Raw genomic sequence first — 17,886 nt, 5'->3', positions numbered from 1 at the left:
TATACAAATAACTAAAAACTTGTTGAAAAACTTAAAAGTGATTCAATTATAAATAAAGATTTCTACACACACTCATCAACTTAAAGTGCCCTCTTTGGGGATTGTAATAGAGATCCATCTGGATTCATGAACTTAATTCCAAACATTTCTTCATAAAAAAAGAAATCTTAAACATCAATATTTATGGAACATGTCCACAAAAAAATCTAGCTGTCAACACTGAATATTGCATTTTTGCATTTCTTTTCACAATTTATGAACTTACAGTCATATTTTGTTGAAGTGTTATTCAATAAATATATTTCTAAAGGATTTTTGATTTGTTGCTATTTTCAGTTTTTTTTTTTTAAATCTCACGTATCTTTTGGCATACCTTCAAGTACCCCATTTGAGAACCACTGTTCTACAACCTGTCGTCACGTCTGCTTTTCCTCCATACAAAAAGCGTGCCGGCGCAGTCAGCGAATATTTGCGGCTTTTACAGACACACACAAGTGAATGCAACGCATACTTGGTCAACAGCCATACAGGTCGCACTGAGGGTGGCCGTATAAACCACTTGAACACTGTTACAAATATGCGCCACACCGTGAACCCACACCAAAAAGAATGACAAACACATTTCGGGGGAACATCCACACTGTAACACAACAGAACAAATACCCAGAACCCCTTGCAGCACTAACTTTTCCGGGACGCTATAATATACACCCCCTGCTACCACCAAACCCCGCCCCCCACCAACCCGCCCACCTCAACCCCTTCCACCTCAAAATCCCCCCCATCTCCCGAATTTGGAGGTCTCAAGGTTGGCAAGTATGGTTAAGGGGCTATAGCACCACACTGCAACAACAGAACCAACGTTCTAATCGGTGCCAGGAGCAAACTGCACAGTCGGCATTAATAGCACTGATGACCGAGAATATGACATTAATAAGGATTAAGTCCACATTATCGTGGATAAATGTGTGTTTGGAAAAACAGAAATGTATTGGTTAGCAATACCATGATGGTATTTATTAAGGTGGTCTACAGGATCGAGAACTGAGCACCCATTTTAATGTTAAAAATATATAGATTTTTAGAGAGAGTATGAAGTGTTGTAGGAGCATAGGGAGTGTTTGTAAGCGTGTGAAAGCTTTGTGGAAGGCTTATAAAAAAATTTGAAGGGAAACTGCAATTCTTTTTTATAATTTTGCATCTTGTTCACAGTCATTATGAGAGACAAGAAAACGTATGTATGTTTTTTAGTTCATTCTAAGTCGCAAATAAACTTAAATAAAAGTAACCTTACATTGGAGTCAGTTATTAAAGCCCTTTACATAACCATCCAAAAACTGCTAACTACAGATGTCCGATATTGTCCAACTCTTAATTACCGATTCCGATATCAACCGATACCGATATATACAGTCGTGAAGTTAACACATTATTGTGCCTAATTTTGTTGTGATACCCCACTGGATACACTAAACAATGTAACAAGGTTTTCCAAAATAAGAGAACAACTTCAACTCCATTTATGGAAAAACTGCCAACATGGCACTGCCATATTATTGAAGTCACAAAGTGCATTATTTTTTTTTCAACATGCCTTAAAACAGCAGCTTGGAATTTGGGACATGCTCTCCCTGAGATAATCCTGATACCCACTACAACTGTGTGAAATACTATACTTTGACTTCATTAAGTGCATTATTTTTTATATTTTTTAAACATGCCTCAAAACAACAGCTACAAAAACAATGAAGGCACACAATAACATAGTCCTCCTTTAGTGCAAGACTGCCTGGCATACTGTATAACAGGAAATTATAAACTGGGCTGAATCTGCCCTGCTCTAACGTATTTGTATGAGTAACAAAAATATGCTGCAAGCTAGTGGTGAGTGCTTGAAGTGGCCTAGCAGTCAAGTCAGAGCTTCTGAAATGCTGCGTTGAGACAGGGCACCTCCGCTCACTGCAAGCTGCAAAGTGTGTGCCATGCAGGGCAGACTAGCCACACTAAACTCCACCGTAGCTTTTTCTATTTTGTATTGGCTTTCGCCCCGGGGTGGTTTTTGTTGTATTTTTGTTTTTTCTCGCCGGCATCTTTAAGCGAAAACTTTGTGGTACTACTTTTTTTCACTGTTTGCTTTTCATCCATCTTCCGCTTATATTCATTGTGTATGTCCTTATGATTCTTGAAGAGGAGGGAGATCAAATTGCTTGGTTCCCCCTCGCATAACCAACTTTTTGCAGTCATTGCGAATTGACAATTTTTTATCCGTCAGACACACTTTAAAATAATCCCAAACCATAGACATGGTGTCGTTAGTCAGTCACAGAGTGAACTTGCTTGTTTGCCACGACTACAGCACCGGCAACAACACACTCGTGTTGTTGTTATGTTGGCTCGCAACAGTTTGATGAGGTCATCAAGCGTCGCCAGTAAACCACTCATGCTGCAGTCGTGAACTCCTGTGTTGCGTGTGGGAGAGCGGAGAGGGGAAGGAGACGCAACTGCTCTGTACTTCTCCCTAAGTCCATGTTTTACCAGATATGTACCGCTCCGTACAGCTGCGTTTTAAAAAGTCATTTATTTTACTTTTTGAAACCGATACGGATAGTTTCCGATATTACATTTTGAAGCATTTATCGGCTGATTTATCGGACATCTCTACTTACAGCCTTTATATAAAACATTGATGGAGGTGTTTGGATGTTTTTTAAGGGCTTTATAGGCAGAATACAGCGACTACCATACTCGACATTGTAAGCAGATTTTTGCTAGCGTTCTTTTACGAGTTAGAATATATAAAAAAAGAAAGACGTGTTCATGTCCTACGGAAGAATTTTGAATACAGGCAGAAAAAATAAAAAAGTGCATTCCCTCTTTGATAATATATAAAAAAAGATAGAAAATACACAGTGTCTCTACTTCTAGGAAATTAACCTGTACAATGGTGGGGTCGAGAACATAACCCCCACAATAATGGAGGGAACACACTGCAAAAAGTCAATTTTCAAAAACAACAAAAGCAATTTTTAAAATGAGGGTTTTTTTTTTTTTAACTAAGCAAAATTATCTGCCAATAGAACAAGAAAATTTGGCTTGTCAAGACTTTCCAAAACAAGTAAATCCTAAAATACCTTAAAATAAGTATATTCTCACTAATAACAAGTGCACTTTTCTTGGGAGGAAAAAAATATATATCTTTTTGCTCAATATGTTGAAAAATATTCTTAAATGAAGTAAATGCTAGTGCCATTATCTTGACATAATGATATGCGCTCGGCATTACATTTAATTATACCAAAAACTTATATATTCTTATTAATGGAAAGGCAACCGCTTGTTACTCTCGTGGTCTCCTAGCCGCTCAGGCAAATCATATTGTCTAAAAAATGCATTTTTCCATCAATAAAATGACATCATCGCGCCAAGTGTGTGCTCTTTCAGTCAATTAGTGTGCATATATACAGCCCGGCCCCCGGCCAAAATGGTTTTAATTGTAATTTGGAAGAATTTATCTGAATGTGCATGAACTATTTCTGTTAAAAATTGATAGACATGTCACATGTTAAATATTTATATGTTAACTGTCAGTTTGCTGTATTCTGCCAACTGTACTACTATAAGAGTACATCTTTTCTATTGATTCATTGTAAATAGAACAGCAAAGTCCATTTGGCTGTCATCTGTTTTAATGAGACACAATTGTGTCAAAGTCATGATTTTTTTTTACATGCTTGAAATAACAAATTATTACTTTAAAAAAAGTAGTTTTATACTTGTGAGTGTTAATGACACAGCTTTGCAACAGTTGATATTCTAGTTTCAATCATGTTTTACTCAATATAGGTCATAACATCCCAGAAACAAGCTGTAATATCTTACTGAGATAATTTAGGACCAAAACACTTAAAACAAGTAAAACACTCTAACATAAAATCTGCTTAGTGAGAAGAATTATCTTTTTAGACAAAAAAATTAGCGAATATCACCTTTATTTAAGATATTTCATCTTACTTAGATTTGAGTTTTTGCAGTGCATTGTATTCCCTTCTTTCTTGACTCTCTTTGTTCATGCAAAATAAAACACTATTAACATTGAATAAAATAATAATGACATCAAGTAATGAGTGAGTGTTTGGCACACTCTTTGGCTGTATTGACGCTGCACTGATATTATGTTGATGTTTCATATTGGCACCATCTGCTGGATTCAAAAAGTCACTACATATGACATGCAAATCAAAAAGTTTAATATTTATGCAGAAAGGAATATAAAACGTGCAGCTCTGAGCCAAATAGTAAACAGGAAAATAGCATTCACCTCTTTTGGTGCTATAAGATCCAAATGATCTCGGACTTCAAAATTTACTTTTTCTCCGTTCTATTTAGATTGATGATGGTGACACGGACGCCAAAAGAAGCGCTACCAGATAAAACACTGTTTGGTGCTTCGGGACACACATAGCGAGCCCTTGAGGGACACAGTATCACTTTTTGAGTTCCATAATGCATCGCTGCTTCAGTATCGTGTGATTATGATTAATCTATATCAAACCACATCAACCCTGTGATTAATGTGATTAAACATGTTTATATTTGAAATGACCACTTGTGAGACTTCAAATGCAGCTACTGCCATCTTGTGGAGATACTGAAAACTACATAAGGAGATTAATGACAATGATTTATCACCCGATCATAATTCGATCCCCGGATGATTATTTACGTTTTTAGACCACACACCTGCCGACTTTAGGACCCCTTACGACAGACCTGGCCAAATTAATGGGGAACATTATCACCAGACCTATGTAAGCGCCATTACATACCTTGATGTTGCAGAAAAAAGACCATATTTTTTTAAACCGATTTCCGAACTCCAAAAGGGTGAATTTGGCGATTTAAACGCCTTTCAGTTGATAGCCTGTCGGAGCGATGACCTTTCACCCGTGACGTCACAACATGAAGCGATCCGCCATTTTCTGAATCTCTTTACACGCAACAAGTCAAATCAGCTCTGTTATTTTCCATTTTTTCGACTGTTTTCCCGTACCTTGGAGACATCATCGTGAGATCGACAGGTGGATCGGTGCGGCCTCTTCAGTAATGGGGACGTTGTACCGATCCGTTGTGGTGAAGAAGGAGCTGAGCCGGAAGGCAAAGCTCTCGATTTACCGGTCGATCTACGTTCCCATCCTCACCTATGGTCATGAGCTTTGGGTCATGACCAAAAGGATAAGATCACGGGTACAAGCGGCCGAAATGAGTTTCCTCCGCCGTGTGGCGGGGCTCTCCCTTGGAGATAGGGTGAGAAGCTCTGCCATCCGGGAGGAACTCAAAGTAAACCCGCTGCTCCTTCACATCGAGAGGAGCCAGATGAGGTGGTTTGGGCATCTGGTCAGGATGCCACCCGAACGCCTCCCTAGGGAGGTGTTTAGGGCACGTCCAACCGGTAGGAGGCCACGGGGAAGACCCAGGACACGTTGGGAAGACTATGTCTCCCGGCTGGCCTGGGAACGCCTCGGGATCCCCCGGGAAGAGCTAGACGAAGTGGCTGGGCAGAGGGAAGTCTGGGTTTCCCTGCTTAGGCTGATTCCCCCACGACCCGACCTCGGATAAGCGGAAGAAGATGGATGGATGGATGGATGGAGACATCATGCCTCGTCGGTGTGTTGTTGGAGGGTGTAACAACACGAACAGAGACGGATTCAAGTAGCACCATTGGCCAAAAGATGCGAAAGTCCCTCGTTTGTTCCGCACACTTTACAGACGACAGCTATGCTACGACAGAGATGGCAAGAATGTGTGGATATCCTGCGACACTCAAAGCAGATGCATTTCCAACGATAAAGTCAAAGAAATCTGCAATATTGGAAAATAGACCACCACTGAATCTGCCGGAATGCGTGAGCTATTCAGGGATGACGGCAGTCAGTTCCCGCAGACGAGCGAGGTAAACCCCCTGGATGTCTTGGCTAAGACGTGATTTATGCCACTTCTTTTTGTGTCTCATTTTGTCCACCAAACTTATAACGTTGTGCATGAATGCACAAAGGTGAGTTTTGTTGATGTTATTGACTTTTGTGGAGTGTGCTAATCAGACATATTTAGGCTATCTGTTTGTACATATTGCATCATTATGCCTCATTTGTAGCTATATTTGCATCCAGCCTTTCCCTCCACCCACATTTAATGCCAAACAAACACATATCAATCGTTGGTTAGAAGGCGATCGACGAATTCGTCCCCGCTTCCTCCCGTGCCGCTTTCTGTCGTGATATAGCTCAATAGCTTCAGTTTCTTCTTCAATTTCGTTTTTGCTACCTGCCTCCACACTCCAACCATCCGTTTCAATACATGCGTGATCTGTTAAATCGCTTACGCCGCTGAAATCCGAGTCTGAACCCGAGCTAATATCGCTATACCTTTCTGTGCTATCCGCCATGTTTGTTTCTGGATGTTTCACGCTGTGACGTCACAGGATAATGGACGGGTGGATATACCGATGGTGAAAATCAGGTACTTTGAAGCCGTTTTTCGGGATATTGCGTGATGGGTAAAATTTTGAGAAAAACTTCAAAAAATAAAATAAGTCACTGGGAACTGATTTTTATTGGTTTTAACCCTTCAGAAATTGTGATAATGTTCCCCTTTAAGGCCCGGAGGCCGCATGCAGCCCGGTAATCTTTTAAATCTGGCCCGCCGGACATTGCCATATATTTTTTGTAGATCTTTAAACTGGAAACTGTAGCTGACATTATATGATGTGCAGTGATGTTTTCAATTTACTGTACGTCTTGAACTATATAAAGTATTTCAATGGTTGGAATCTGCGCTTTTGCATGATATACAGTGGGGCAAAAAAGTAGTCACCCACCGATTGTGCAAGTTCTCCCACTTAAAATGATGACAGAGGTCTGTAATTTTCATCATAGGTACATTTCAACTGTGAGAGACAAAATGTGAAAAAAAAATCCAGGAATTTACATTGTAGGAATTTTAAAGAATTTATTTGTAAATTATGGTGGAAAATAAGTATTTGGTCAACCATTCAAAGCTCTCACTGATGGAAGGAGGTTTTGGCTCAAAATCTCACGATACATGGCCCCATTCATTCTTTCCTTAACATGGATCAATCGTCCTGTCCCCTTAGCAGAAAAACAGCCCCAAAGCATGATGTTTCCACCCCCATGCTTCACAGTAGGTATGGTGTTCTTGGGATGCAACTCAGTATTCTTCTTCCTCCAAACTCGACAAGTTGAGTTTATACCAAAATGGATACATGGATGATACAGCAGAGGATTGGGAGAATGTCATGTGGTCAGATGAAACCAAAATATAACTTTTTGGTATAAACTCAACTTGTCGTGTTTGGAGGAAGAAGAATACTGAGTTGCAGCCATGAAATTCTAAGTTAATTATTATTTGCAAAAAAAAAAAACAAGTTTATGAGTTTGAACATCAAATATATTGTCTTTGTAGTACATTCAATTGAATATGGGTTGAAAACAATTTGCAAATCATTGTATTCCGTTTATATTTACATCCAACACAATTTCCCAACTCATATGGAAACGGGGTTTGTAGCTCTAAGTAACTATATGTCAAATTTCTACTGATTGCAGTTTTCCTTTTTCTCTAAAACCCAACTAAAGTCCTGGATAATGTTTTGCATTTTCAGAGCTCAGTTCGGCCAAAGTAGAAGCTTCAACTCTTTGAGCCATAAGAACCTCATCATGAACATGGAACCTTTGGTACCAGCACTGCCCTCCACCACTGAGTATGAAGAGGCGGCCATGGAAAACGGTAAGCGGATGTTCCTCGTTAGACAAACACACACACACACATCCCGCAGGGAGAGGGCCTCATGTGTTCTCTCCCGTATAAGCCCCTCACACAGACCTCTAATTGAGCAGCTGATGCTCCCGTCCCTCCATCAGTCTGGTCTCCCTGGAGACGACAACTGCTGCATGCTAAAATTACCATTCCCATGATCTTCCCTGAGGGGACCACCATGTCTGCGCGTGTCTGTTTGTGTGTGTGTGACTTTAACATTTCAATGTACAGTTTGCGACACCAGAGGCCTCAGACGAAGCATGGAATGTAGTCACATGGCATAATAATGATAATGAACTAACATAAAGTACTTGTTGTGTTACTCCAGCACCCCCTCTTGTTATATGAGCGTGGAAATGTTCAAAGTGCAATTTGACGTTTGTGTGTTAAAATTGTATTATTATTTGGATTATCCCTTGTGTACCGCTGTTGACTTTTTGGTAAGTGTCAGGTTCAAACAGTGATAACATCTATTAAACAGACAAGAAGCAAGGACTCATGCAGAGGCAGAGTTCAATTTAGCTCATGAGGAGAACACATGGAGCTGCACACTTAGTCACAGTCTCGCCCTACGCTCTAAGGTTTAGCTCCTGCCTCCCTCTATTTATTCAGGAGTTCCATAGTCAACATCCCGAGGCCGCCTCTAAAAGGAGTGGTCACATATAGTATGCAAAGCAGGTCCAGGATGCATAATACGTGACGGAATGTGCTGGGGCCTTGCGATTTTGCCTTGTTTCTGCTTCGTCTGCGTGCTGTCATCTTCTCTTCGTTGAGGTCTTTAGAGATATATCGTTTATACAGTACATGCTAACATGAAAAATGCAGTGCTACTGATGACCATCAAGTCACACGAGGCTTATATCAGTGACTTCATAATTCATTTTAATACTACTTTACAAAAAATATTATTTTTCATGATTTTAATCTATATTTGATTATTTATTTATGCATTTGAAATATGTATCATAATTGAAAATATTTGTATTATTTTTGAAAAACCTTTCTTAGAAATATGTAGATTTTTTTTTATCAATAACTGCATAATTCATTTAGTCATGTTTTTACTTTTTTGCTATTATTTTTACGTGATTTTAATTCAGTGTTTTTAGAAAAAATATACTTTGTATGATTGCAATGTTTTTTATTCATTAGACAAAGATTTCTTAAAAATATAATTAAAGGGTAAAACTAAATATTCCGTATCTGTTATTGGGGTATTTTCTTACAAATATTAACATGTATAATGCAGTACTACTAATGACCATAAGGTAACACAAGGCTTGTATCAGTAACTTTATCATTATTTTGTATTTTGATTTTTAAAAATGATTACTATTTCGCATGATTCATACTTTTTTTTAGGGGAAAAAAATATTTTTCATGATTGAAATTATCTTTTTTTTTTTTCCCAAAAAACATTTTTTTTTTAGATTTATAATACTTCAAAAATATATTATTTTGCATGATTTTAATCTATATTTGATTATTTATTTATGCATTTGAAATATTTTACATAATTCAAATTATTTTATTATTTTAGAAAAACTTTTCTTAGAAATATATTGATTTTTTTTTTATCAATAACTATATCATTCATTTATTCATGTTTTACTTTTTTGCTATTTTTACGTGATTTTAATTCAGTGTTTTTAGAAAAAATATATTATGTATCATTGTAATATTTTTTATTTATTAGACAAACAATTCTTAAAAATGTAATGAAAAGAAAAAAAATTACTATTCTGTATTTGTTATTGGGGTATTTTCTTACAAATATTAACATGTAAAATACAGTACGATTCATGACCGTAAGATCACATGAGGCCTGAATCAGTTACCTGACAAGTAGTTTCTAGTTTACTTTTTTTAAATTATTATTATTTTGCATGTTTGGGGCCAATAATTTACACCCACTGACTATATATATATATATATATATATATATATATATATATATATATATATATATATATATATATATATATATACATACATACATACATACATACATACATACATATATATATACATACATACATACATACATATATATATATACATGTATGTATGTATGTATATGTGTATATGTATATATATATGTATATATATATATATATATATACATATATGTATGTATATATACACATATGTGTGTGTATATATGTGTGTATATATGTATGTATATATATACATATATATACATATATGTATGTATATATACGTATGTGTGTGCGTATATATATGTGTGTGTATATATGTGTATATATGTTTGTATATATATATATATATATATGTATGTGTGTGTGTGTGTGTGTGTGTGTGTGCGTGCGTGCGTGTGCGTATACATTATATTCCTTAGGTTAGCAAAAAATACAGAGGCTATATCATCCCTACAAGCCAACTCAAGAACTCTACAGAGCTAAGTAAATACATATGGACTCCTAAAAACAATACAAATAATCACGCCATTACATGGCGAATTTTTGCATTTATCTCACCATACAACAGTTCAGCTAACATATGTAGCCTGTGCCTGAAAGAAAATGTTTTTATTATACACCACCCCTGCATGTCCACTTCAAACAAACGCAACAAACTGGTTTCATCAAACAAGGCACTACTGTGTAACAATGGCTAAACCCCCATGTGATGTACCCTATATATGTTTGTATGTAACAGCCACAAACACTTCAATAAAATCCCCTGACGAGCAAGAAAACCTGCGAAACAGGCTTGTAGGGATGATATAGCCCAAGGGTCGGCAATCCAAAATGATGAAAGAGCCATTTTGGACCAAAAATACAAAAAAAAATATTTCTAGAGCCGCAAAAAATAAAAATCCTTATATAAGTGTTATAAGGAAGGCAACACATGATGTAAGTGTCTATATTAGCTATACTAGCCTACAGTTAAAGGTTGATGCAAATCTTCATTGACAAAAATGTTGTATTTTAATTTTCCTTCTACACATTTTTGCAACATTGTAAATCATTAGTAAAATGAAAGCTTCTCAGAGGGTGAGATAACTTCTGGAAATTACTGGCTCAGAATGGCCGAAGGTATAGATGTGTGTGTCCAAGTTAATGGAAACTGCAGACTGTCTTCTTCTAATCGATTAATTACAATCTTAGCAAGCTGGGTAACGTTTGCTGGGGTCTGGACCAACATGGCACACAAACAACTATGAGAAATGCAGCCAATGTTACGTACAGATAATGTGTCATGAGACATGCAAATATAAATATAAATTAAATACACAGAGGACATACGTCAAGGAAATTAAATGAGCTCAAATATACCTACAAACGAAGCATCATGATGCAATACAGCTAGCCTAAATAGCATGTTAGCATCGATTAGCTTGCAGTCATGGATTGGCCAAATATGCCTAATAAGCAATCCGGCGAATCAATAAAATCAACAAAGCTTACCTTTTGTGCATCCATGCACAGCATAAAACATTTGGTGGACAAAATGAGGCAGAAGGGAATTAGTAAGACAAAACAGTGCTTGCCAAATCCACTCAGCAGTGAAGTATGTTTAATTTAAACAGTGAGATCATTTTCCCTTTTCACTCATCTTTGAACAAGCTCCAGGGAGCCACTACGGCAGCGCTAAAGAGCCGCATGCGGCTCTCGAGCCACGGGTTGCTGACCCCCAATATAGAGTCTTGTATTTTTTTCCTGACCTAACGTATATTTTGCGCTACCCCGGTATTAAGCACTGTATAACGATTAAACCACATATATATATATATATATATATATATATATACATATACATATAATATATACATATATATATAGATATATAGATATATATATATAGGCAAGGTTTCTGTGGTTTATCCGCTATACAGTGAAATAAAATTTAAAAAAAAAAAATATATATACATATATATATGTCTATATATATATATATATTTATATAATATAATATATATATATATATATATATATATATATATATATATATATATATATATATATATATATATATATATATATATATATATATATACATAGCCAAGGTTTCTGTGGTTTATCGTTATACAGTGAAATAAAAAAATATATAATTATATTGTAAAAAAAAAGAAAAAAAGGCATATAAAGAAAATGTGTTAAATATGCACCCACATAATGATAGCTCATGGAAAAAATGTAGCCAACAGTTTAAAGTGGTTAGTAGTTGCCATTGGCTGCCATGAGATTTGATGAATAACCTCAGGACATCACCTTCTCAGTCCACGGTCTATAATTTCCCCTATGATTTTTCATTTGCATGCTCCCATCCATCATCATCGTACTTTTTGTTATTATCCCATACTCTCTCCCTTGTGACCCGTTATCTGGTTAAAGCGTTCAAACTCAGGTAGGAAGAGTAGAAGGTAAGACGATACCAGACAATGTGAGACCCCTGGGGCATAGGAACACGTGTTGGAAGAGCGCATGCAAGAAGGCTTAAAGAGGGTGTTCTGATGAAGCATCACAGGAGGAAGTGAGGATCAGTGTAACACATGTGAGCTTGTGTTCCGTAGCCTATTACAGGAAGTGGACATCACAGAGCATCAAGCTCCACCATTCTTTTCTTTTTGATTATTTGGACAAATGTTGAATAGTATGTCTCTCAATGCAGGGAGAAAATCATTGGCTATCCAGGTCTACATTAAGTGTCGTTCAGTCAACGTGGTTTTCATCACAACCTCACTTTGGAAGCGTCAACAACTCTACTGTGCTTCAAGGACATCGGGATACAGTGTCCTCAACGTCTAGAATCACCGTCTATATTCAGAACTCTAATCTCTCGACATAAGAAGGTGGAAAGCGGAAGCTAACCCGTCGTCGGTAACGACCTTGTTTACGCAGCTTGTTTTCTTAGCCATCATACAAGGTCAACACACACTATGGCGATGGTGACCTCCTATGGATTGGATTTCATTACCATGTCTGGCACGTCCTATTAGGCAATCATTTTGTGTAATCAAGGAAACTGCTGGATTGTCTTGAACAGAGGCACAGTACAATTCCATTCTACACTGGTACTGTACCTCGGTTTTTGTTAGTAATTTGTTCCAAAATGAAACGAAAACCGTACTCTACCAAATAGAAGCATTTTTTTTTTTCGCGTTCAAAAAATTATTCCATTCATCCATTTTCTACCGCTTATTCCCTTCGGAGTCCCAGAGGGCGCAGGAGCCTATCTCAGCTACAATCGGACGGACGGCGGGGTACACACGGGACACGTCGCCACCTCATCACAGGGCTAAGACAGATAGACAGACAACATTCACACTCACATTCACACACTAGGGCCAATTTCGTGTTGCCAATCAACCTATCCCCAGGTGCATGTCTTTGGAAGTGGGAGGAAGCCGGAGTACCCGGAGGGAACCCACGCGGTCTCGGGGAGAACATGCAAACTCCACACAGAAAGATCCCGAGCTCAGGATTGAACCCAGGACTACTCAGGACCTCCGTGTTGTGAGGCAGACGCACCAACCCCTCTCTTACACCATGCTGTCCCTACAGAAACCATATTAAAACAAACGGAAAAAAAAATGTCCTCATCTTTTTCCATTTTCATACATTCTTTAAAAAAGCTCCAGGTAGCCACAAGGTAGCGCTAAAGAGCGGTATGACTCAGCTGGGGTTTTGAACCCACAACCTACCGATCTCAGGGCAGACACTCTAACCACTAGGCCACTGAGTATGTGGCAATTGTGCTTAACACCCTAAAGTTACAGTGTTGGTGTTGTAGAGTGCATTGAACTCTGTGTGTAATATAAAGTCTATCTGACTTATGGGGGACAAATTTAGAGGTTTAATAACAGCATCAAAATGTGGTGTACTTGTCAAAAAAATAAGGCAACGCAGTAGGGGTGCGTGTTCTGATAAATGTTACGCCTTCTCAAGCAGCGGGTCAGAGTAGGAGAGTTACACCATGGTGCACCTCACAAGGCATGTGAACTCCATGGTGACTGTAAGGATGGATGCACCTTTTTCTGGAAGTATAATGCACCATATCAATTCAGACAGTGCTTAGAAATAGGGCTGGGCGATATGGCCTTTTTTTAATATCTCGATATCTTTAGGCCATATCACGATATACGATATATATCTCGATATTTAACCTTAGCCTTGAATGAACACTTGATACATATAATCACAGCAGTATGATGATTCTAGGTGTCTACATTAAAACATTCTTGTTCATACTGCATTAATATGTGCTCATTTTAAACTTCCATGCAGAGAGGGAAATCACAACTAAATCAATTGACCAAAACTGTATTTATTAAACAGTTATTAAACAGTGGCACAAACATTCATGTCATTTCAAAACAGAAAGTGCAAGATTGTCAGAGACATTTTAAAACAAGCTATTAGTGCACTTTTGTGCATGATGTCACTAAGATGACGTATCAAACAGCAGTAAATTAAAAGTGCACTCTTTGTACAGAACGCCACTACAATAATTTAAAACAAAGTGCACTTTTGTGCATGATGTCACACAAGATATTTCAATAAGCGTCAAATAAAAATGAGCTGCATAATAGGAAATCAAATAGTGTTCATCCTTTGCTATGTGGTAGGTTATTGCTGACATTATCTCCTTTTGTTGTTGACTATTTTTTTCATACGGTGTTGATCAGGAAATGTTTGCCTCGGCATTTTGATGGTGTGGCACCGGATGGACATGTTGACATGCGGAGTAAGCACTCTTCATTCTCTAGTAGGTGACTTTTCAAATGATGCTACATATTAGCAGTAATGCTACTTTTTGTAGCAACGCTTTTGCCCCACACTTGACATATTACGGTTGTCTGTTCGTCATATTCCCACTTGAAGCCAAACCACCGCTAGACGATGGACGCTCTGCTGTTTTTCTTGGGAATTAATTCTTCCTTCATTTGTTACCAGGTTCGCAACTTCTTTCTCTCGTATTACCACTCGCACGGCTCCGCTAGCATCACAGCTAACGTTACCCGTGCTGCTACTTCTCTACTCCGCGAGGGTGTATACGTATGTGACGTACAAGAGAAGGAGCGACAACAAAGAGTGGGGAGAGCCTGTAGTGTAATGTCGCTAAAATCAACTGCGTGAGAATTTATACTCGAATATCACGATATAGTCATTTTGTATATCGCACAGAGACAAACCCGCGATATATCGTGTATATCGATATATCGCCCAGCCCTACTGAGAAGCTTGAAGGTGAAGACGAGGAAAGACCTTAATAAAGACCGACTTGAAGAAAGGAAGAGGAAAGTGATCCCCTACCCCATCCGGGGTCAGGCCTGCTGCTTTGTAATCACACTTAGATTAGCTGCCCCTCTCCCTCCAGGACCACCTGGTTATATTTAGAACCAGCGGCTTTAAGACTGATCTGCCTCTAATGCCCCTGCAGTCTTTGTTAACATCGCTGACATTCACTGGCGGGGCGGCCATGTCTATGGATCCCAGTGAGAGAGAGAATGTATCTGGTCTGTATTGCCCAAGTGTGTGTGTTCAGATGTCAATTGATGTAGGCGCCATGCAGTGGGTCTGAGCATCAGACTTAACTCAACAATGGAGGTTTTTGAGCACCTAAATGGCGCAAATGCAGGCCAGAGTGGTTTGGAGCTGGGGGGAAGCGATGGAACCAACAAGAGTGAGCCGCCGGTACAGCTGGAGGGTGAGGGGATACAGGAGCTAGAAGCCGGACGACTGGAAGTGTACCACCCCCACCAGACGGAGGCCTTAGCGGAGATGCCATCATCATCTTCGGTGGTCGTGGCCCAGGCTTTGAGGTGCCAAGTAAAGATAACCACCCAGCGTAGCCTCCATCTCCGCATCGCCAACCACACAGCGCGGGATGTGTATGTGCGGCTGGTGGGCCAAGGGAGCGGCGTGGCTGGGATCAGTGCTGGACTTCAGAGGAATGCGCTGGAGCCAAGTAAGATAAGTAGACACATGAAGCAACAATGAGTTGGTTTCGCCCCGAGTTGTCGTGTAGTTTGTTGTGGCAACCGGATGGTTCAAAGTGTAAATGTGGTCAATCATTGCAATGTTCTCCGGGGACGTGCACGTGTGTGAATCACCACTATTCCATTTATTGATGGAAGACTCCAGCATGCGTTGTTTTATGACTTAAGTGGCTCTTGAGGCCGTTAATAACCAACAGGCTACAATGCTGATACTGTAAACTAATATTAGCCTGCAAGTGTCAATGACTCATTTTCGTTATCCAGCTAACTGTCTGTCTCTGAGTCTATCCCTCAACAGTGGTGAGGAAGGTGCATCCAAAAGCCTGCTATCATGCTTTAGATCTGGTTTAAAGAATAAGTTGAAAGATGCCAGTAAAAGAGTTTAACATCCATGACGTAACAACATTTTTCTTAAGGGAATGCGGTGGGATCGTCCTCTCAGTTGAAGTGAAATCACTCAGCGATGTCAATTGCGCTCCCAACATTAAGCCTCTTTAAATCTCCTGAAGGAGACATTCAGACCCGAGCAGTGTGATGTTTCACTTCCTGGCAGGTTTCCACTCTGCTGTACTGTCCTTGAGCTGAACTCAAATTTCCTTAGGCATCTCTTTTAGGTGATGGCCTACACAACTCAGGATTACTTTCATTTTAAGAGGGGAAAAGTCCAAGGGTGAGTGTCTCCAGACATGAACTAAGATATGTAGTCTTCAGGATATTTATAGGTTTTAACAAAATGTCTATCCATCCATCAGTCCATCAAGTTACATCAGCAAGAATTTAAGATCAGAAGTCCAGACTTTCCTGTCTATGGCCGCCTCCTCCAGACCCACTGGGAAGAACCGGAGGGGTTCCCAGGCCAACTGCGAGCGAGACAAAGTCCAACTAGTGTATCCTACGTCATTCTCATCTGGACGACCAGAAAGTATCCAAATTAGAGCTTCAGCTGGTTTCTCTCGGAATTGAAAAGCAATAGACCTTGTATCCCTCTGGGTGACCCTACCGTCTCCTGCTTTTTGCATCATCGATTGACCGGTAAATCAAGAGCTTTGACTTCGGTTCTCCCTTGACAAGATAGCTGCAGCAATCCATCTTGCCTATCTTTCGATCTTTCCTTACCGCACTCATGACCAAGACCATATAACCGTTTTGACGGCATTTGATCAAGACCAGACACAATTTATAGAAATTGAATGAAGGACTTATTTTTTGTTACATATATTTAATCTCTTATTCCAAAAGAAGTCTTCATTTGGGAGTTTTTCTTGTGAGTTCAAGACAAGCAAACCCGTTCACCTGAGGCAGGACATTCAACACCATTGCTGTAATCTACCATTTTCCCACTGGAAACAATGGCCTCCAATTTGGATGCATAGATTCCACTGAAAACCGTCCTATTAAAGGCAGGAATTTGGATGAAGCTATCATCCGCAAACTCAAGGTTCAAGGTTCAAAGTTTATTCGTCACATGCAGACTACACCACAGTGAAATGCTTTTTACCATGCTCTTCAGATATTGCGTACAGTGGGATCCAATCACTAGTTGCAGAATCTAATACACTAAATACAAAAATGGATGAACATTAATTACAAGACAATTAAGTTGTACAATAAGTCACAGTTGTTATGGTAAAAGTATCAGTACAAGTAGAAGTACAGTAGTCAAATACAATACCAGTGCAATATCAAATAGTATTACAGTATGTACAGTATAGTGTTGTGTTCTGAACCGGTCTTCTGCCAGTCACCGCCCCAGATTCGTTAGATGACACATAAGATGGTTATAAATGAATCCCAGGCAGAGTAGCTTATTCTGATCGTTTTTAATCCAAAGCTTTGGGAGACCAACTATGCACATACACATACAAATTGCATCTCCCTAGTTGATCTGACCGTACTACGGAAGTTTCGCCTCTTACCCCCTCTCACTCTCCCCCCTTCTTCTCCTCTCCCCCTCCTCCTAAGCCTGGGACATTTGAGATAAGAAGAGTGTTATGACTTCTCGCTACATTCCAACATTCAAGGTCTACGCATGGCTATTACTTAGCTGTTCTAAAATATGACTAGGATTTAAAAAGATATCTATCTCC

At 38.9% G+C, this 17,886-nt stretch overlaps 1 protein-coding gene across 1 annotated transcript in view; it reads left to right on the top strand.

The window, feature by feature from the left end:
- Positions 1-17,886, top strand: part of frmd3 (FERM domain containing 3) — a 163,537-nt gene that overhangs the window by 137,275 nt on the left and 8,376 nt on the right. The window contains exon 13 of the mRNA XM_061901376.1: positions 7,679-7,803. Coding sequence (XP_061757360.1) covers positions 7,679-7,803 — 125 coding nt within the window. The remainder of the gene's footprint in view (positions 1-7,678; positions 7,804-17,886) is intronic.

The sequence above is a fragment of the Nerophis ophidion genome, linkage group LG01 (genome assembly GCF_033978795.1).
Source record: "Nerophis ophidion isolate RoL-2023_Sa linkage group LG01, RoL_Noph_v1.0, whole genome shotgun sequence".
Lineage (NCBI taxonomy): Eukaryota > Metazoa > Chordata > Actinopteri > Syngnathiformes > Syngnathidae > Nerophis > Nerophis ophidion.
Note: the sequence above shows the minus strand (reverse complement) of the source record. Positions and strands in the feature narration are given on the sequence as shown.